Source organism: Chlorocebus sabaeus, chromosome 20 (assembly GCF_047675955.1).
Source record: "Chlorocebus sabaeus isolate Y175 chromosome 20, mChlSab1.0.hap1, whole genome shotgun sequence".
Lineage (NCBI taxonomy): Eukaryota > Metazoa > Chordata > Mammalia > Primates > Cercopithecidae > Chlorocebus > Chlorocebus sabaeus.
Genome location: NC_132923.1, coordinates 76,772,458 through 76,795,045, shown reverse-complemented (window position 1 = coordinate 76,795,045; position 22,588 = coordinate 76,772,458). Strand labels below are relative to the sequence as shown.

Sequence of the window (22,588 nt, the reverse complement as noted above, 5' to 3'; positions counted from 1 at the left end):
TGCCACTTTGGGCACATGAATAGACAGATAAGTGATGGATATGCGGGACTGCCAGTCAGATAAGCTGATGACTATATCAGATGCTGCAGGTCTAGGCAGATAAGAGAAAGTTGAACAAGAAGTAGCAAGCACTCTTAAGGAATATTAATCATTATATAAAGATCTGATATTAGCACAGATCTGCAAATAAACTACAGTAGAGGCATCTCCTGTCTTCTACACTTCTTGCAATTTCTTTCCAGACTATTTTAAGTCCAGGTTTATGGCTGCAGCACCTTCTGACCCTTTGATTAAAAAAAAAAAAAACACCATAAAACAGCAACAACAATAAGAACCTGGATCCATTAATATTTACACATTACACAACATTTATTTTTTCAGAGATGTTAGGAGTTATCAGGTAGTGTTCTCTTAGATATCAGGTGTGATATGAGATAAGGCCTTTGCATAAAATGACACCAGAAAATTTCCTGCCCATTCCTGATTATATGCTGACAGCGGGGGAAGCAGATTGAGGGAAAATTTTTTAATGATTGAATTTGGATATTGCCTGATTTGAATGGTATAGGACTTACATGACCAACACAATTTTTAAGATCCTTCTGACAAAATATTTCTTTTCTCCCACATTCTTTACATTACCCCAAGACCTTCAAAGTGCTGTTCACAACTTAAATTTGGGAGTGGGTTCTAGTTGCCATAACAGGCACTATAATTCTAATAACAAAAGTAGGTACCAAAACTCCAGTGTCAAGCCAGACAGGTCAGGACTGGAGGACAAGTTCTGTGAGCCTGATTCTAGATTCAGGCAGACCTGATTTCGAATCCCACTTTAACTGAGTTTTTCAAGTTAAAATGGCATGGAGTGAATATTCTGAGTACTTTTTGTGCATTATCTCATTTAATCGAGACAACCATCTTACGGGGCAGGTAAGTGACTTGCCCAAGGGCACATGGATCAATGGGACAGCCAGGATTTATGCCCTCACTCCAAATCTATCTGAACATAATGTAACTTGACTTCAGTGATATTTCTGTGATCTCTGCAGTTCCATGGACATGGCTGTAGTGTCTCTTGACATTTATTGTTGCAGAAGTCTGATGTCAGTCTGATTTTTGGTCATTTATAATTAATTTTTTCTTTGTTTGCTTTGGTTTAGTTTTATTGGGTTTTTGGCCTGGATCCCTGAATAATTGCCTTTGTCTTTATAATATAAAAGTTTTGTTGGAATGATGTGCATACGTTTTTTCTTAATTGAGCTTATGTCACACTGAGTCCCTTCAATCTCTACGGCTGTACCAGCTCTGCAAAGTTTCTTCAGTTGGGACTTCCATTTTTATTTCTTTTTCCATTCTTTCTAGTTTTCTTTTTAATAATACCAAGACCTCTGAGGTTGAATCTCTATTCTTCTTCTTTTATATCTACTATCCTCATTTTCTTCTTTGCTATTTTCCTCTAGATTTTGTAAAAGCCTCTTAAATTTGACATTATATATTGATTCCTGGTTAACTCTTAATTCTGCTATGGAAATTTTAGTTTTCTTGAAACCATCCATATTTACCAAAATTCTTTCTAGTTTCCTCTGTTCATGTTTTGTGCTTTTTAAGTTTCATTTCTGTGTCCTTTTAATCTCATTATGTTGATTACTTTCCAATTCATTTCAGTAGAGGACATGGCTTCTTATACTCTACGAAAAAACCAATGGTTTTCTAAATTTTTCTTAGAGTAGATCAATTTAAAAGGTCTGTTGAGATTTGGAGCCTGCAGAATTGTGGCTCCCTTTCCATGTTTTGTAGTGTGTGTGTTTTTTTAAAATTAGGTATTATGCTTCAAATGAGTATCTATTCGTGTTCAGTAAAACCCAGCAGATGAGTTGCATTGATTTCCTTTGGCCTTGCTCACTGCTCACTAGATCGGAAGTCAAGGGCAGATGACAACTTTCATCCACTCCTGGTGCCTCTCAGGCATACACCTGGTACACCTTGATAGGGCAGAGATAGGGTCTTCTCGCTACATTTGTTGTATATCGCATACCCCATATTGGTATAGTATGCCATAAGCTATATGCTCCTCATCATATACAACAGACTGTGATCTTCCTCTCTGTACTAACCTCTACAACTTTATTACCAGATATTACCTTCATCAGATGCAAGCATCATAGTCATATTTTCCCTTTCCCACCTCGCTTACTTCAACTTTCTGCTGTCATTCTTGATAGTTGAGCTCTTCAAATAGGCACAGAAGAGTTGTGTGTGATTAAGTATACATGTGTGTATCCTTGGGCAGGGGAGGGAGGGAAAGGAGACGTGGGAACCATAGTGCTCAGGCTGCACAAGAAAACAACACTTGTGTAATTTTCTTGTTGGTCAAGACTTGGGTCCCCAAATCAAGGGGAAGATTGTGGTGAAGGGATAAAGTATTTTCTGTTTTCTGCACTTCTTATAGGTGGATAGGGCACAGCTTGGGGCGTGCAACTCATTTATTTTCCCACATTCCATTTATTATAGTTAGTGAAGATTTTTTTGGTATATTCTGACACTAGAGTCCCTATTAGTCAGTTTTTGCTACTCCTGTATTGTTTGTCTCTTTCCTTCTTCATAGAAATTTTAGTTAGGGGTTGTTAGGCAGATGTTATTTTATACAAAAAGCCTCATACATTAGAAAACCAAACAAACCTAAATGCACTAAACACACAAAATGTAGGCTATTTCACTGGAACATCCTTGTAACACTGATGAAGGTAGTTTCAGCTGGCATGCTGTTCTGTGAGGGTTATGAAGGCTTAAGTCAAAAGGTTTGCCGATGTTCACCTCCTAAGCCCATTACCTTTTTGCCTCCTGAAATGTATGTTCCAGCCATAATGAACAGTATGTAGTTCTCCAAACTTATTTTTGTTTGGCTTTTGTCTCAGCACATACGGCTCCTTATCTCTGAAATACTCTTCCCTGTCCCTTACCTGGTTAGCTCCTACAAATCCCACCAAGCTCAGCTGAGACATAGTATAGAATATTGATAAAGAGTCAGCTCTGTTCAGACTGCCAGGATCAGAAATTAAGTCCCATGATTTGAAGAATTGCCTTCAGAATCCTGTAATCCTCTACTTCAGTCAAGGGAAACAAAATATGCCAGAAGGAGGAGTCAGACAGGAGGATTACTGAAGAGGCCTTTAGCCTTTAGGGACTATATTAGTTTGCTGGGGTTGTGTTATGGTCTAAATGTTTATATCTCCCCCACATTCATGTACTGAAATCCTCACTCTCATGGTATTAGGAGCTATGGTCTTAGGAAAGTGATTAGGCCATGGAGGGCAGAGCCCTCATGCATGGGATTAGTATTCTTATAAAGGAGGCCTAAGAGAGATCTTTTTCTGCTTTCACCATAGGAGGTCACAGTGAAAAAAACATCTGTCTCTAAGGAAGTGGACCCTCACCAAACACTAAATCTGCTTGTGTCTTGATCTTGGACTTCCTGACCTCCAGAAATCTGAGAAATAAATTTATGTTTTTTATAAACCACCAAGTCAATAGTATTCTGTTATGGCAGTCCAAATGGTCTCAGACAGGCTACCATAACAAAATACCGCAGATCACATGGCTTAAACAACAGAAATTTATTTTCTCACAGTTCTGGAGGCTGGAAGTCCAAGATCAAAGTGTCAGTAGGTTTAGTTTCTTCCAAGGCCTCTCTCCTTGGCTTGCAGATGGCCACTTTCTTGCTGTGTTCTCTGTGCATGGTCTTTCCTCTGTGCACGTACATCCCTGGTGTCTCTTTGTGTCTCCAAATGTCCACTTCCTATAAGGACACCCTTCAGATTGGATTAGAACCCAAACTAACAGTCTCATTTTAACTCAGTTATCACTTCTTTATTTTTAGTTTTTGGGGGACAGAGTCTCACTTTGTCACCCAGGCTGGAGTGCAGTGGTACGATCTCAGCTCACTACAAACTCTCCTTCCTAGGTTCAAGCAATTCCCATGCCTTAGCCTTGAGAGTAGCTGGGACTGCAGGCATGCACCACCATGCTAGCTAATTTTTGTATTTTTAATAGAGGCAGGGTTTTCCCAGGTTGGCCAGGCTGGTGTTAAACTCCTGACCTCAAGTGATCTGCTCACCTCCGCCTCCCAAAGTGTTGGGATTACAGGCATAAGCCACCATAACCAGCCTATCACTTCTTTAAAAGGCCCTCCAAATATAGCCATATTCTGAAGTACTAGGGATTAACACTTCAATATGTGAACTTTGGAGGGATACAATTCAGCCTTTAACAGCCCTAACAGAAGGAATAGTCAAAGAAGCCTAACTTTTGAGAGTTAGCCAAGCCAGGGAGAGAGGCCTTCAAAGAAACTAAACCTACTGACACCTTGATCTTGGACTTCTAGCCTCCACAACTGTGAGAAAATAAATCTCTGTTGTTTAAGCCATGTGATCTGGTAAGGAAAGGTTGCTTCCAAGCTCTGGGCTTCTTTGGATAATACCTGCCCCTAGAGCTTAAATGTTTCCCTCTTTGGTATTCATACCTTACATTCCTCCTGGGTCCTGGAGGAGGGGGCAAGAGATACTAAACTGAAATCTAGAATTCTCTTTAGCATCAAGCCCAAGGGTGAAGCCAGCTCTGGAACTTAGGCAGTTTGGCTAAAGCCTCTGTGCCTAGCCATTATCTTATAAACTGAGTTTCATAGGACTTGTAGGAGACTCAGTGTAGTGTAGTGACCAAGAGATGAGACTGAAGGTAGAGAGCTTACATTTGACTTAGCCTTATTGATGAATTCATTTATTACTTGTGTATTGGTTTTAGCCTCTCTGTGCCTCTGTGCATCAGTTTCCTCACTTGAAAAATAATATACCTACTTCATGGTAAAGTTGTAATAATTAAAAGAGTTAATATTTATAAAGCACTTATTATTATTTTCTGGAAGAGAAAAGGCAGCAGGTCTGATTTCTAAGGCACAGCCAATGGGCAGATCTATACCATATCTCTAATAGCTTGCTACCTAACACTTTTCCTATTCCCTTTATAAGTAATTGCTGAATCAGACACCTCATGTTTCCTTCATCTTCTAAAATCCTCTGGTTGTTCCTGGGATTAGCAAAACCAGTCTTTTTCAACTTAATTGTACTCTCAATAATGGGCCAGATGTGTATGATAAGTCCTACTTGTGGCTGTGTCAATTGCTCCCCTCTATTCATGAAGCTTCCATAGCAGCTTTATTATTTATCCCTTCCCCCAACACAATTTGGCTTGTGTGCATGTGTTTTAAACTGGTTTGAAGCATTTAATTTTGCCAATACAATTTTAGAGTATTAGTTTGCCTCCTGTTCTCTCTCTGCCCTCCTTAATTACCATTTATTGCAAAGTCACACAGAAACATTAAATGCTAATTCTGATTTACATGTTTCTGGCCAAGAACATGGATAATAATTTCCATCCAACACAACCTGAACTCATTTTACATAAGGGTGATTCAGAGTAGAGATTTGAAATCGTAATCAAGTCTTTCTCAAAATCGCCTTATCCTGGCAGTCATTCACTAATGTCTCTGCTAATTGGTAGGCAAATGGCAAAAAAACAAATCTCAATGTTAAAACAACAACAACAACAACAACTTTGTAACAGGGTTTGTGAAATTGCTCCTCTCCTCATCTCTTACAACATGACAGTTTAAGGAGGAAACACAACTCATTTTATTTGGTTAGATGGGGCTAATCCCACATCACCATAATCCCTCCTGATGTTTTATTGATTCTAAAGGACATTTAGTCAGGAAGCAGCTCAGCACTAGAATCCTGCTAATTAGCAAGCAGCCACATTCCAAATGGGTTCCCAATTGAACAGCAGATTAATGGACAATATGTACTAAAATAATGATTCGTGCATTCAGCTTCTAAAATGTGTGTCTAAATTGCATCTTTAATCTCTTAAGGATATAGGTTTGAGTACAAAGCCCTTAACAAAACGGATTTAATTCAACAAAAGAAGCTTTAGCCAATGACTGTTTAGGGATGAAACAGGTTTATTTCTTATAAATGCAATTCTTTTTTAATTCTTACAGTTTTGACATCCTTGAACATTTAAAAGACAAAGACAGGTGAGTAAAGAAATCAGTGTGCTTCTCTGATCTGCACAAAAACAGTGGTAAACTGAGAGTGTTGATAGGATAATAAGTAGCCTAACCTTTTTTGCTCCCCATTTTCTTTTGGTCTCATATTCCTAATTCTTGGAATCTTGGTTCTGGATCTCAATTTTTAATCAACAAACATCTATTGAGTCTCTACTATGTATAAGTATAATGTGAGCTTTGATACTTGCTTTTTCTTCCTTTAGATTGGTGCCTTTTTGGTATTAATTTTAGTCTTGCGATTTTCTACTCAGCTCTTAGCTCAGTTTTCTGCATTTCCAGCTTAGCCACACCCCTCTCATTCATCCAACCACCCCCAAGGTTTTAAAGAAGGCAGACTCTCATGTCCAAAGCTGGCATAGTGGAAATTCATTGACTAAGCTCAGTATCATAACCTCATTATTCATATGTTCATTGATTGATGTGCCTCATAACCTTTACCCTTCATTTTTCTGTATTGCTCCATGTGATATGCCATATATTCTAACTTAGGTATTATTTATCTTTCCCATTAGAATATCAGTTTCATGAGGAAAGGGGCTTTGTTTTTTTCATATCTATATTCCTAGTGTGTAAGAGTAGTGCTTGGTATATAGTAGGTACCCAGTAAATGCTTGCTAAATAAATGAATAAGTAAATTCCTCAAACATTTATTGTGTACCTATCATGTGGCAATGACATGGTTTGGCTTTGTGTCCCCACCCAAATCTAATGTCAAAGTGTATTCTCCATGTGTTGAAGGAGGGGCCTGGTGGCAGGTGATTGGATGATGGGGGCAGATTTCCCCCATGCTGTTCTCGTGATAGTTTTCACAAGATCTGATAGTTTAAAACTGTGGCACATCCCCCTTCACTGTCTCTCTCTCTCTCCTGCTTTGCCATGGTAAGGTATGCTTGCTTTCCCTTTGCCTTTTGCCTTGATCGTTAAGTTTCCTATGGCCTCTCAGCCATCCTTCCTGTTAAGCCTATAAATCTATAAGTCAATTAAACCTCTTTTCTTCATAAAATTACCCAGTCTCAGGTAGTTCCTTACAGCAATGTAAAAACAGACTGACAGAGAAAATTGGTACCAGGACAGTGGGGCACTACTATAAAGATACATGAAAATGTAGAAGTGACTTCCAAACTGGGTAATGGGCAAAGGTTGAAACATTTTGGAGGGCTCAGAAGAAGACAGGAAGATGTGGGGAAAAAAATTGAAACTTCCTAGAGACTTGTTGAATGGTTTTGATCAAAATGCTGACAGTGATATGGACAATGACGTCCAGGCTGAGGTGGTCTCAAATGAGAATGAGGAACTTTTTGGGAAATGGAGTAAAGGTCCCTCTTTCTATGCTTTACCAAAGAGACTGGCAATATTTTGCCCCTGCCTTAGAGATCTGTGGAACTTTGAACTTGAGAGAAGTGATTTAGGGTATCTGGCAGAAGAAATTTCTAAGCAGCAAAGCATTCAAGATGTGACCTGGTTGTGTCTAAAAACGTACAGTCATAAGCATTTACAAAGAGATGGTTTAAAATTGCAATTTATGTTTAAAAGGGAAGCAGAGAAAAAAAGTTTGGAAAATGTGTAGCCTGACTATGAGGTAGAAAGGAAAAGCACATTTTCTGGGGAGAAAGTCAAGCTGGCTGCAGAAATTTGCATAAGTGATGAGGAGCTATATATTAATAGCCAAGACAATGGGAAAAATGTCTCCATGTCATTTCAGAGATCTTGGCAGCCCCTCCCATCACAGGCCTGGAGGCCTGGGGGGGAAAAATAGTTTCATGGACTGGGTCCAGGGCCCCACTGCTCTGTGCAGCCTCAGGACGTGGTGCCCTGCATCCCAGTTGCTCCAGCTCCAGCTGTGACTAAAGGGACCAAGGCACAGCTCAAGCCATGGCTTCAGAGGGTGCAAGCCCCAAGACTTTGTAGCTTCCATGGAGTGTTGGGCCTGTGGATGTGCAGAAGGTAAGAGTTTGGGAGCCTTTGCCTAGATTTCAGAGGATGTATGGAAATGCCTGGATGTTCAGGCAGAAGTCTGCTGAAGGGGTGGAGCCCTAATGGAGAACCTCCACTAGGGCAGTGCAGTGGGGAAATGTGGGATTGGAGCTCCTGTACAGAGTCCCCACTAGGGGACTGCCTAGTGGAGTTGTAAAAAGAGAGTGTACAGTCCTCCAGACCCCAGCATGGTAAATCCAGTGACAACTTTCAACCATGTACCTGGAAAAGCCACAGGCATTCAATGCAAGCTTGTGAAAGCAGCCAAAGGAGCTGTACCCTGAAGAACCACAGGGGCAGAGCTGCCCAAACCCTTAGGAACCCACCCCTTGCATCAGTGTGCTCTGGATGTGAGACATAGAGTCAAAAGAAATTATTTTGGAGCTTTAAGATTTAATGACTGCCCTGCTGGGTTTTGGACTTGCATGGGTACTGTAGCTCCTTTGTTTTGGCCCATTTATTCCTTTTGGAATGGGAGCATTTACCCAATGCCTGTACCCCCACTGTATCTTGGAAGCAACTGACTTGTTTTTTATTTTACAGGCTCATAGGTAGAAGAGATTTGCCTTGTCTCAGATGAGACTTTGGACTTGGACTTTTGCATTAATGCTGGAATGAGTTAAGACTTTGGGGGACTGTTGGGAAGGCATGATTGGTTTTGAAATGTAAAAAGAACATGAGACTTGGGAGGACCTGGGGGCAGAATGATATTGCTTGACTCTGTGTCCCCACCCAAATTTCATGTCAAATTGTAATCTCCATGTACTGAAGGAAGGGCCTGGTGGGAGGTGATTGGGTCATGAGGGTGGATTTCCCCCATGCTGTTCTCATGATGGTGAGTGAGTTCTCATGAGGTTTGATGGTTTAAAACTGCACATGTACCCTAGAACTTAAAGTATAATTAAAAAATCAAAACAAAACAAAACAAAACAAAGCAAAAAAACTGTGGCACTTCCCCCCTCACTGTCTCTTTTTCTCTCTCTCCTGATTTGCCATGGTTTGCTTCCCCTTTGCCTTTCACTGTGATTGTAAGTTTCCTGAGGCCTCCCATCCATTCTTACTGTACAGCCTACAGAACTACGAGTCAGTTAAACTTCTTTTCTTCAGAAATTACTCAGTCTCATGTAGTTCCTTATAGCACTGTGAGAACAGACTAATACAGCCAAGTACTAGGCTAGATGTTGGAAATATAGTGTGAGGAAAATAGTCATGCCCCTTGCTAGCATGGAGATCACTATGTAGACTTTAAACTAACAAATAACGCAAATACATAATTACAAATAGTGATAAGTGTTAGCAAATAAAATGACTGGGTGCCATGACAGAGTACAGCCCAAGGGACCTGATTTTGATGAGTTGGGTAAGGAAGGCCTTCTTCAAGTTGCTCATGAGATAGGGACTGAGAAGAATTTATGTATCTGCATCCCTGAGAATATTTTGAGGGATCACCCCTCTAATTCAATTCAAGTCAATGTATCCCCAACCCCCAATTCAGTTCAAGTCAATAAATATTGATTGAGAACCTACTATGTACCAGGCACTGCTCTAGACACTTTGGATACATCAATGAATAAAACAAAGACCCTTTCTTCCCCGTGGCACTATCATCTACTGTCTGTCAGGGAGATACAGATAATAACTAAACAGATGATAAATCAGCAAATTACCTAATTCATTAGAGGTTGATAAGTGTATAAAAGAAAACACAAGGAGACTAGCTTAAGGGGAACAAAGGATGGGGACCACAGCTTTAAATAGGGTGGTTAGTGTAGGTCTCATTGACAAGGAGATATTTGAGCAAAAACTTGAAGAAGGTGAGGGAGTTAGCATAAGGGTATCTGTGGGAAGAGCTTCAAGGTAGAGGGAACATTCAAAGGATTGGTGCTAAGCTGAAGTCTGCATGGTGTGTTTGAGGAAGAAAAGAGGCATGGTGTAACTGGAACAGATTAGGGAAAGGAAATTTTAGATGGAGCCAGAGAAGTGATGGGGGAGCAGCTCATGTAGAGGACTTTGATTTTTTTTTTTTTTTTTTTTGCCTTCTACATGTAATAACATACTCTTGCAGTGTTTTGAGAAGAGTAATGATGTGAACCCTTTTAGGTTTATTAATAGATTATAATAGCTGCAGGAGTGAGGATAAATTAGGTATAAGAGTAGAAACAGAGTTCAGTTAGGAGGGCTATTACAGAAATCCAGGAGAAAGATAATGGTAGTGTGGATGGGTGTTGTTAAGTAACAATAGAGGGGGTGACAGGGAACCAGATTCTGGATATAAGTTGATTTACTAATTAAATAAATTAAATCAATAATTAATAATCTTTCAAAATAGCAAGTTCCAGGCCCAGTTGGGTTCACTGGTGAATTCTACCAAAAATTTGAGAAGGAAATTGTAGTAGTTTCCCCTTATCTACATGGTATATATTCCAAGACCCATCGTGGATGCCTGAAACCACAGCTAGTACTGAACCCTATATATGTCCTATGCACAAATTTCTTTTTCCTTCTTCACAATTGTACGAACAGAAGATTTGTTCTTTTCGTAGATCTTAGCAACCTCAGCATACATTTATTTTCCTCATTAAGTTGTGAGCTTTCACCTTTTTACATAAGAAATTACTTTACAGTTCATCTTTGGCATATGCAAGTTGCCAGCATTACTACTTTTTTGCTTTGAGGCCATTAATAAGCACAATAAGAATTACTTGAACACAAGCACTGTGATACTATGACAGTCAATCTGATAACAAAGACAGCTACTAAGTGACCAACACAGGGGTAACATATACAGCATGGATATGTTGGATGAAGGTATGATCATGTCCCAGGCAGAACCAAGCAGGATAGAATAAGATTTCTTCATGCTGCTCAGAATGGTGCACAACTTAAAATTTATAACTTGCTTATTTCTGGAGTTTTCCATTTAATATTTTCAGACCATTGGTAACTGAAGTCATAGAAAGTGAAACCACAGAAAAGGGAAGCCTACTATAATTTGTCTTTTTCTCTGTGTGCTTTTAAGGTTTTTTCTTTACCACTGGGTTAAACAATTTGATCACAATGAACTTTTGCATGGTTTATTTCAAATTTCTTGTGTCTGAAGTTCATTGAGCTCCTTGGGTCCATGTCTTTATAGTTTACCCCAAATTTGAAAAATTTGCAGCTGTTATTTGTTCAACATACTTTTCTTCCCTTCATCCCTCTCTTCCTTTTCTGAGACTCCAGTTTCCTATGTATTAGGTTGCTGGTGTCACAAGAGCCAATGATGCTCTGTTAGTTTTTCCTTCATTTTTTCACACTGAGTTTTATTTTACATAGTGTCTATATCTGTGTCGTCAAATTCACTTATTTGTTATTGTGTGTATTATCTTCCATTGCTTCCATAACAAACATTTTTCTTTCAGGTATTGTATTTTTAAAATAAACCTTATTTTTTTTAAAGTAGTCTTAGATTTTACAGAAAAAATTCAAGGTAGTACAGAGAATTTTCACATGCTTCATACTTGGTTTCCCTTTTGGTCAATATCTTACATTCATATGATACTATTGCTATGATTAATGGACCAATATTCATACATTATGATTAACTAAAGTCCATAATTCCAATATCCTTAGTTTTAACCTAATATTCCTTTTCTGTTCCAGATTCCCTCCAGGCTATCCCATAACATTTAGTCTTCATGTCCTCTTATGTTCTTGTTGGCTGGGACAGTTTCTCAGATCTTCCTTGTTTTCAATGGTCTTCACAATTTTGTGGAGCACCAGCTAGGCATTGTGTAGAATGTCTCTGTTGTGAATTGTTTAGGGTTTTTCACATTATTACACTGGGGTTACATGTTGTAGCGGAGAAGACATTGTATTTTTTTTTTAATCTCCAGAAGTTGTATTTGGATCTTTTTAAATCTTCCATACCTTTCATTATGTTCATGTCTTCCTATGCCTTCTTGAACAGGTGGAGTGTATTTATAAGTGCTCTTTTAACATGCTTGTTTACTAATTGTATTATCCATGTTGTTTAGGAATCTGCTTGTATTAACTGGTTTCTCTCTGAATAATACGTCCTACTTTTCCTGCTTCTTTTTGTGCTCAGCAATTTTTGCATACATTTTAGAAACTGTGATTTTTGCATTGTTGATCAAAATTTTCTGTTCCTTTGAAGTTGGGGGACTTTGTTCTTAGATATAATTAAGTTGCTTAAAAACATTTTGATCATTTTCAAGCTTTGTTAGACTTTTAAGATTTGTTGAGTTTGTCTGGGGTAATTTGGCACCATCATTACAATGCTGTACTTTTTTAAGGTTTCTACTCAATGCCATATGTGGTACAAGATCTTCTTCAGTAGCTGATGGAAACATGAAGTATTCCCAATCCTATATGAGATCTAATAATGTTTCTACATCTTTCTTTTGGTGTTACTTTCCCTGGCCTTGGGTAGTTGCCTCAAATGGATACATTAGCCAGCACTCACACGAAGATTTAAGGGTCATGAAGATTTAAGGGTAACTCTTAGAAATCTCCAGAGAGGGCTCCCTGGGGATTTCTCACTTCTCTACTCCTCTGTACTGTACATTTTAGTCTTTTTGGCCTTCCTGAACTCGAAACTCTGTCGCTTTAACTCAGGGAGAATGCTGGGCTCTGCTTGAATTCCTCATTCCTATGCAATGAGCTAGGCTCACTTGCTTTGCTTTTCTTCTCCCAGGAGTCACTGTTCTGTGCTGTTTGCCATTCGATGTCTAAGAATCACTGCTTCACATATTTTGTCCTATATGTTTGTCATATATTTTTAGTTGTTAAAGGAGGAATGGTAAATCTAGTCCCTGATAGTCTGTAATGGTTGTAGGTGGAAGTTTCCTGCTTTGTTTTTCTACAGCCAAGAAGACCCTTTGGTCACAATAAAAGCAAACCTTAACTCTATCAAGTGATGAAATCGATCGCTTCACACACGAAACTCCTACTCTAAAGACAGATCTAGTGTTTGGTATCCTAACAGAAGACAGAGTGAAAAAAAAATTCGGGCTGCTCTCACAAAATGTCATTCTCTAGGTAGGAGTCTAGAAAATCCAAGATCAAGGTGCTGGCAGGTTAAGTTTTTGGTGAGGACCCTCTTCCTGACTTATAGATGGCTACCTTTTGTATCTTCACATGGAAGAGACAGGAAACTCTCTTGTCTGTTCCTCTCGTTACAAAGACAATAATTTCATCATGGGGGTTTTACCTTTATGACTTCATCTAAACCTAATTACCTCCCAAAGCCAGTCTCCAAAAACCATCATATTTCAAGTTAAGGCTTCACCATATCATCTGGGAAAGGGGTGGTGGATACAAACATTCAGTTCTTAGCAAAAGTTGACTTACTTTATTTCATTTTGGTAACCCAAATCTTGATGGTTAAGCAATGTTTCCAGCAGGCTCAGGGTCAGATACAATCCATGCTTCCCACATATAGCCCTGACCTACAAGTTTGAAAAAAAAAAAAAAGATCTCACTAGGATACAAAATGTTTCAATAGGATATGATTAATATTTTTCTCATAATTAGAAGCTATATTGTTTTGACAAAGAATTAATACCCAGCAGTATATTCTACCATTGAAGTATCCTTCAGGATATCATTTAGGACAAGAATGTGCAACTGAATGCTTACCAGCAAGTTTTTATTCAGTTGACACAGAGGTATACTTCATTACTCAGAAGCCACTGGGGTTTGAAATGCTGATCTTACATTTTTATCAGCCATGGAATGGGTAGTCAATGCCTCTGTATTATACATACTTCATTATATAGGTGAATTGCTAAATGTTTTTGTTTCATCTATTTCGATTTGCAAAACAAGCTTGTTATATTAGCAGGGTTAATATTACTATCTACATTTTATATATGAGGAAATAAAGACTTGGAGAGATTAAGTATTTCCTTAATATCACATAGCTAATAAGTTATGGAACTTAGTCTAGAAACCAGATGCTCAGATAAATATTTGTTGAATGAATGAATGAGGTGTCATTGAAGTTTCCCAAGTTTATAATATGTTCTAAATCTTGTTCTGAACCAGTACAAACTAGTTCAGCTCTCAGGTTGGTGGGTAAGTGACACTTAGATTCAAATATTTCAAACTTTTAGGGTGTAGTAACTTTTGTTGTATATTTAGAATAATGGTTAAACATATAAATGATAGAATCAAACAGACCTTATTTGAGAACAGGTCTGCTTCCTGTCTGTGATCTCTCTGATCTTGGGAAGTTACTTAACCTTTTTATAGCTGCAGCTTCATTTATTAAACAAGACTAGTACTTCCTACTTCCCAGGATTCTGTGAGGATTTCATGATAAAGTTAGCATTTAGAATAGTGCCTGGCTCTTAGTAGGCATTTGATTAATATTTGATGAAATAAAGAAAAGACAGAGGGAGGAGAGAGGAAGCAGAGGGAGAGAGGAAAGAAGAGAGAAGAGGGGAGAGTAGGGGAAAGAAGAGAGAAGGAAAATAGAGAAGTGGAAGAAGAAAGAAGAGAGGAAACAAGGGAGGGAGAGAGAGAGAAATTACAGGGTGTCAAGGAAGGAAGGGGAGAAGGAAGGAAAAAACAAACGTCGAGTTTAGTGTGTGGACTATTTACACTAAATTGGACATTTCTAATAATAACTATGTAAATAAATATATAAAAAAAGCAGCTACTAAAAATAGCTATTTAGTACAAACATAACTACAGTTGAGCATTCCTAATCCAAAAATCCAAAATCTGAAACTTTTTGAGTGCTGACAGGAAACCACAAGTGCGGAATTCTACACATTAGTATTTAACACAAACCTCGTTTCATGCACAAAATTATTACAATTATTGTATAAAGTTACCTCCAGGCCATGTGTATAAGTGATATATGAAACAAAAATAAATTTCATGTTTAGATTTGAAGTTCTGTCCCCAAGATAGTTCATTACATATATGTAACTATCCCAAATCCAATAAACATTCAAAATCCAAAACACTTCTGGTCCCAAATATTTCAGACAAGAGATACTTGACCTGTATTTTTAGTCACTGTTACTATTTTTAGAGGAAGAGGAAGTTCAGTGTAGTGCCTGTTTTAAACCTATCTTTTTTTTTTAATTTTAATTTTAATTTTATTTTTTTTATTATTATACTTTAAGTTCTAGGGTACATGTGCATAACGTGCAGGTTTGTTACATATGTATACTTGTGCCATGTTGCTGTGCTACACCCATCAACTCGTCAGCACCCATCAACTCGTCATTTACATCAGGTATAACTCCCAATGCAATCCCTCCCCCCTCCCCCCTCCCCATGATAGGCCCCAGTGTGTGATGTTCCCCTTCCCGAGTCCAAGTGATCTCATTGTTCAGTTCCCACCTATGAGTGAGAACATGCCTTCGTGGGGCTTTGCTGAACCTGGAGAGACTGCCCTTCCTGAAGTGTGCCTTTTATCACCTAACCAACTTATCCAAAGCCCATACCCCAACCATCTATTTTATTGTTGGGCTCTCAGAGCCACTATTTCCCTGCTCTAACCACCCTGGGGCCGGGTACAGAGCTTGCTGGTTATGCAAGCTAGCCAATCCTAAGCCTGCTTACTCTGCTCTGTCTATTCCTTCCCGAAAACCCACAGAAAGTCTCATGCCCACATTCCCCTCATTCTCTCTGCCTCCTGACAGAACCCGGTGCTTCGTCTGGCCTTGCAAGGTGTGGCCTGGCCCTGCAGGGTGTGGGGTGCCCTCTCCTCTCAGCAACCATGAGAAACAAACTATCTTTTCAGTAGCAATCATCTCATTTCCTGATCTGTTGGTCTCACCATACTTGAATAATCATAAAACCAACATTTTAAAATGACAACAAAAAGCTCATCCTCATTTGTCTGTATGAAAGGAAAGACAACCAATCTGGATTTGAAACTTGCATGTTCCTATGTATAGAGGAGAAATGTCAGGGAAGCTTAAAAGAGGAAAAAAAAAAGATTGATTTGAATATGAAAAAATAAATAGAGTTTGCTAGAAGAATAAGGAGTTGAGGGGCATTCTAGGCAGAGGAAAAGCATGTGTAAATATGGGTGAGAAAAAGCACGGTGCTTTTTAGAAGCAGCATTTATTTTGACATTATCCATTCTGCTATCATATCCCTTTTCAGGTTGGGCAGTAATTAGCTGTTATTTGTTGAGCATTTCTACAAGGTGGTGGCTTACTCAGGACTGGAATTGGGTTTAATTCATTTTCTTATCACCATTGACTAGCACAGTATTGAAACATAAAGGATCAATAATTATTTAATAAATGTATATATAAGTGAAAGAGGCCATGAATGCATGAGTTGAATTCACTGAAGAGTGGCATATGCATGAGTGGAGATGGGCAAAAAAATAAAGTTCAAGAGTCAGAGATTGGTCACGCTAGGCCATTTTACTCCATAAATAAGAACTGAACTATCTTCATGATTAGAACATATTGATATATTTTTGAACATCAATATTAAGAGAATATTCTAAAAACAGATCACTTACTTCTGGCAACATTGAGTTTTGCTTTAGGCTAAAATGAACAGCATATTAGAAATAGTACATCAGGGTTCCTAGAAGCAGACCAATTGATAGCTGCTAAGAACTGACTGCTGCCAGTTATAGAGGCACAACAGAAACATCTACCAGAAAATAACAGCAATTCCATGTTAGTCACGATTATTATTAAAATCCTTTAAAACATCAATATTCGTAATGAGGACCCTTGGTAAGAAAATGTTTCTATGTAGTTTCTTCTGTTTATTAAGGAAATGTTTTTAACCAGAAGTAACTAAAATATCTGTTATTAAAAATTACATGTGAAATAAACATTCATTTCCCCAAAATGCTCCTTGAAAGAGCAGTGCACACTGTCTCAGCTCCCTCTTTTCCCACAGATAGCTCCATTTGCATTTTACCTCTTCATTCTGCTTAAACTATGTTTACCACATTACTAGGAATCTCCATGGTTTTAAATTTAATGTATACTTTTCAATCCTGTTTATAGATGATCTTGTTGCAGCATGAGACATGGTTGATCATTGCCACCCTTCTCCAAACTCTCTTTGTATTTTGCTTTTTTTTTTTTTTTTTAAACCACTCCTATGTCTCCTTTGATTGTTTTGAATTTCCTTTGTTGGCTTCTCTTTGTTTACCACTCCTTAGCAATGAGTGCTCTCCTCAGCCTTCTTCCATTCTCACTTGTCATTACATCCTTGGGTAATCTTAACTACTATGAATTCCACTCCATATTGAAAAGTCTTAAATCACTATTCAGTTTTCACCTCTCTAGCCAGATCAGCATGTTCAAAACTGAACTCATCACTCCTTCCTCTACCCCTCTCAATTACTCCTTTTCTATTTCCTATCTCAGAGAATGGCACCACTGTCCATCAGGTTGCCAAAGCTAGAACCTTGGAAGTCATTCTTTATTTCTCCCAAGTTGGGGCCCCTATCCAATCAGTCATCAAGACTTGCTTTTCTACCTCCTTGATGTCTCCATCCCTCCTGGTACTGCCTTGGCTTAAACTCTCATAATTTCTTGCCTGGATGATTGAAACAGCCTTCTAAAAGGTCTCTCTGCCCCCAGTTTTGCCTGCTTCTAATCCATTCTCCAAATTCGATTGGAATGCTCTTTTTTCTCATTTGAATCTGATCATATCATTCACTTGTTTAATATCCTTCAGTGGTTCCTTTGGACCTTCAGTATGAAATTCACGCTCCTTACAAAGACCCTTCATCAACTGGCTCCTCCTTTCCATTCTAAAGTTGACTTGAACAGGACTTACAGTCTCCTGAATTAGCCATGCTGTCATGTCAGTGCTTTCACATTGCGACTTTTACTGAGAACACTTTCACACTTTCCCATCTCTTCCCCTGTCTCCAAGTTTTTTTTTTTTTTTTTAATAAGTCTTGCCTCTGTCACCCAGGCTGGAGGGCAGGATCTCGGCTCACTGCAACCTCTGCCTCCTGGGTTCAAGTTCAAGTGATTCTCCTGCCTCAGCCTCCCAAGTAGCTGGGACTACCATGTCCACGAGTAGTGTGTGCCACCATGCCTGGCTAATTTTTTTATTTTTAGTAGAGAAAGGGTTTCACCATGTTGGCCAGGATGGTATCCATCTCTTGACCTCGTGATCTGCCCACCTTAGCCTCCCAATGTGCTGGGATTACAAGCGTGAGCCACCATGCCCAGCTGCCCTGTCCCCTCTTTCTTTGCCAAACCCGCCTGTTCTCTAAGATTCAGTGTTTACATCATCTCCTCTGGAGAGCTTTCAGGTGAGGGCACATTGGTGTTCCTTCTCTGTGTTCAAAGTCACTGCCGTCATTACACTGTCACACAGAATTGTGATGACATATTTAAAACATTGCCTTTCTCCTGAGCTCCTGGAGAACTCAGGAGCCTAAACCATAAAAGTCTGTTGTCCTCAGTGCCTACTTCAATGCCCAGAACACAATGAGTGAGTATTATGTCAAATGCAAGAATGGATTAAATATGCCATATTGATCAGAAAGGTGGCTGTTGCATTGAAAGAGGAGAAAGATTCAAAGTTAGTAAAAATCTTTTTTATACTTTTAAGGCAGAGCTTAAAGTTATAGAAAACACTAAATATGAAAACAGAGCCTGACAAACTACAGAAGGAGGTCTTAAAGTCCTGGTCCACTTAAACACATGTCTTAGCTAGAGTCTTGCCACAAGAATGAACTTCACATTCACAAACTCAGGCTATGTCAGTAAGGGGACTTCCTCCTGATGATGAGGAAGCTACATGAAAATGAAGCAAAGAGTAATTAAAACAACCTATGTTCTAGCTAGCTTCTCCTGGGAGGCAGGTTTGGGAGCAGTTTGGGAGGGGTTTGTGCTGTGAAGCAGAAAGAGGATTAGTTCAAATGCTGAAGAATATGGATTATGTAAAAGGGTTAAACTGAGCCTGCATGCATAGAATGTCTTAGGTTCTACAACTCTATTGAATCTACACCTGACTTGGATAATGGTCAGGGAAGTTAATAAATGAATGAATGTGTATCCACATTGCCTTGGCAGTCCTGACAGAAACCATCATTGCGTTGAAGGTATGCTAGAGGAACAGGATGAGTGAGTCCATAGAATGAAGATGGCAGATACTTTATATACTTCTATACTGACCTTTGTATATGGTCAAATTCCATTGATTTTAGTGACAAGACCCATAGAATATCCTTTAAAACTGCATTTATTTATCTTGGAAATTACAGATGATTTGTGAACCCTCTGAAATTGTGGCTGTGTGGATGTGCTTTTAAATTTTTTTAAAATCTTTCTGGAGAGAAAGTGCATAGCTTTCATAGTCTGTGATTCTCTCTCCTGCACCCAAAGGAAATTCAGAGCTACTGGCCAAAACAACTCCCCCGCCCCCACAAAAAAAAGGAACCTTTTAACTCAGTCATAACCTTTCCTTGTCCACTCTGAAGTCCCATGTTAAGGAGTAAGGGAGTAGAGGTGTCATAGTGGCTGCTTCTGTTTCCAATGTCCCTTCGGCCTCAATTCGCCTCATGTTCTGGGGAAACAGAATTCTATTTTACATGCCTCCCAGAACTGTATTATGCTCTAAGTGAGTTCCAGATGTCTTAAGAGATGCCAGATGGCTCATGAAAGGCAGACCAGCTTCAAGGAAAATGTACCCCATTTCTTTGGATCTGAACCATAAAGTTAAGCTTTCAGGGTTGGCTGTGGGGAGAAGAACATTCAAGATTCAAGGTCTGCCCTGACAACCAGACCTCAATGTGGCCATCACTTGACTATGGGAAGATTCTCCTTTCTTAGGCTGTTTTGAAGTGAGACCCTCACCAAACACTGATTTCTTTTTTATAAGAAGGAAAGGAAGCATATACAGTGAGGGCCCTATAAATTAGATAGTATGCTAAATGCCTCCACATATTTATTTTATTTAATCTTCCCATAGACACAGGAGGTAGATATTTGGGACCCAGATTTGCCAGTGGAAAATCTGAGACTTAAAGAGCTTTAGTAAACATATTTTGATTTTCAAGTTGTTTATGTTTCATTCTATGAGTATCATCTGAGAATATTCAAACTTCACCATTGGGTTATGTGGTTTCTAATCTAAGAAAAAATTGCGGCTAAGAATTTTTAGACTAAGAGACTATTTCTGTAGATCTTCTCACAAACAAGGCCACATGTGCTGTGTAGACTCTCCTAGAATGCTCTATCTCTCTTTCTCATGAAATATGCTTGCATGTATAATATTCAAACACACACACACACACACACACATACACACACATAGTTTTGCCTTTGCACAGTTGATTTTAATACAGAAGTTAAGAGAAAAATGCTTTTATCCTAGAATAAGAACTCATTTTCAACATATCATGTCCTTGCTCCTTAGTAAACATCACCGTTTTTTAAATTCTCTGACTCCCTCAATTCTAACCTCTGTATACCTAGATGAAAGGCATTTTCCAATCTTTCTAACAGGAAGTTTTTGGCCTATAATTTCCAATTCTTTCTAATCTTCTGGAATTCTAACTCTTGTATATTGAACTCAATGGAATCATCCAGATATCTTCTACCTAATGAAGTGCCGATTCTGCCTCTCAGTTTCCATAACTCTTCTGGAGTTTGAATCCTGGTCCTGCCACTTGTTAGCTGTGACTCTCGGGTGATTCAATTGGCCTCTTCGAGACTCCGTTGTTTTTTTTTGAGACAGAGTCTCGCTCTGTCACCCAGGCTGGAGTGCAGTGGCGTGATCTCGGCTCACTACAACCTCTGCCTCCCAGGTTCAAGCAATTCTCCTGCCTTAGCCTCCCGAGCGACTGGGATTTACAGGCATGCTCCACCACACCAGGCAAATTTTTTTTTTTTGTATTTTTAGTAGAGACGGGGTTTCACCGTATTGGCCAGGTTGGTCTTGAACTCCTGACCTTGTGATCCATCCACCTCAGCCTCCTAAAGTGCTGGGATTACAGGCATGAGCCACCATGCCCGGTGAGACTCAATTTAAAAAATTTATTAAATGGGTATTGTAAGGACTACCTAGATTTTGTAGTATTTTGTACAGAATTAACTTTGTAAGTGTTATTTGAGATAATGTAAGCAAAGCATTTAGCACAGTGCTTGGCACTTAGTAAAAGTGTAGTGATGATGAGGTGTTGCTAATAGAGTTACAGTAGTAGTGGTAATTATTATTTTACCTGTATCTATAGTAGCCTTATGATGGGATTTACTTGGCTGCAGCAGTTCCATGAATTATTATGGTTCTGGATTCTCTTCCATGAAGCGCATCTGCACTATTAATTAATGCTCCAAAACAGCATGGTAACCTCTACCGGCAGTAAATTACATTGGTCCCTAAAATTTGGTTTTCCTCAGGGATGGGACACCACATGCTGTTCTCATTGGAAGCCAGGAAAGAGTGTGAGAAATAAATATTTGGCCTTGAAAAAATAGTTGTTTTTCATTATGAAATATTATTTGGGTGTTGTTATATCCTCTATTATTAACATAAAACAACCCAGTATAAATAATTCCTGAATCAATTTCACAATTCCTGTACATTTCACAATTCCTTTTCTGCCTTGTTTTTCACTTCTCAAGCAAAGAAAACAAACACTTGTGTAATGTATTCCACAGGCAGAATACAGATCAGTCCTGTGCCTTATTACTATAGACCCAATGCCCTAAAGTAGCCTTTATAGAGGAACAAATCTGAAATTGAATTTTGGTTACCTTAGGTGGAGGAAGGCAGCCAGAGAATGAGCGATCTTCTTTTCGAAAACTCAGATTGAGATTGTCTATGTTGAGTCTGCCATTGGTTGTCCTTAGTGCCATTTTCAAAATCTCCAACAGACTCCTGTTCACTTCTGGCTGTGAGCTGGAGTGTTGAGGTGGAGTGCTGATTGGAAGGGAAATGGGGAAGGCTATGAAAAAATGATCCACTCAAAGCAGCTGCATGCTTTCCTACTACATCTCTCAACTTTGCTACACACTGTGGAACCAGCAAGCCCATCCACGAAGGCCCTCTCAGTCTTGGGAACCTGGTCATGAGGCTGCATGCAGATATTTCATAGCTTAAATTGTACCTGCTCCATCTGAGTGAGCTCTACCATCTCTTTTCCAAGAGGCATCAACCAATCTGACTATACCAAAGGCCAAAATTGTTAATCTATCTTTATAACTGTATTTTTTTCTAGGTTGAGACAAAAAATAAGTAATCATAGTAGTTTACCTGCTTGATTTTGCTTTTCTTCAACTCAGATAATTACTGATGACAAATGAAATTTCTAAACTGCTCACTGCCACAAGCAAAGCAAAGCAGATTCCACCAGATCCCCATACCAAGAGAACCTAGTTCCCTGGGAGGAAATCCTGAACCAGTTGAATTTCCTGCATTAACCTTGACTCTGCTCCTTATATCTGAAAAACCCAGAAATGTTTGGGAGTAATTACTTACAGTCTGGCATGCAAATGTACATAATTATTAAGATGGTCTGTCTAACTG

At 38.9% G+C, this 22,588-nt stretch overlaps 1 protein-coding gene across 2 annotated transcripts in view; it reads right to left on the bottom strand.

The window, feature by feature from the left end:
• The window catches only part of C20H1orf87 (chromosome 20 C1orf87 homolog), an 82,550-nt gene that overhangs the window by 20,620 nt on the left and 39,342 nt on the right, over positions 1 to 22,588 (bottom strand). For both annotated transcript variants that reach the window (XM_007978533.3, XM_073008121.1), the window contains exons 7-8: positions 21,817 to 21,982; positions 13,448 to 13,545 (exon numbers count right to left, since the gene is read on the bottom strand). In XM_007978533.3, the coding sequence (XP_007976724.3) occupies positions 13,448 to 13,545; positions 21,817 to 21,982 (264 nt within the window). The remainder of the gene's footprint in view (positions 1 to 13,447; positions 13,546 to 21,816; positions 21,983 to 22,588) is intronic.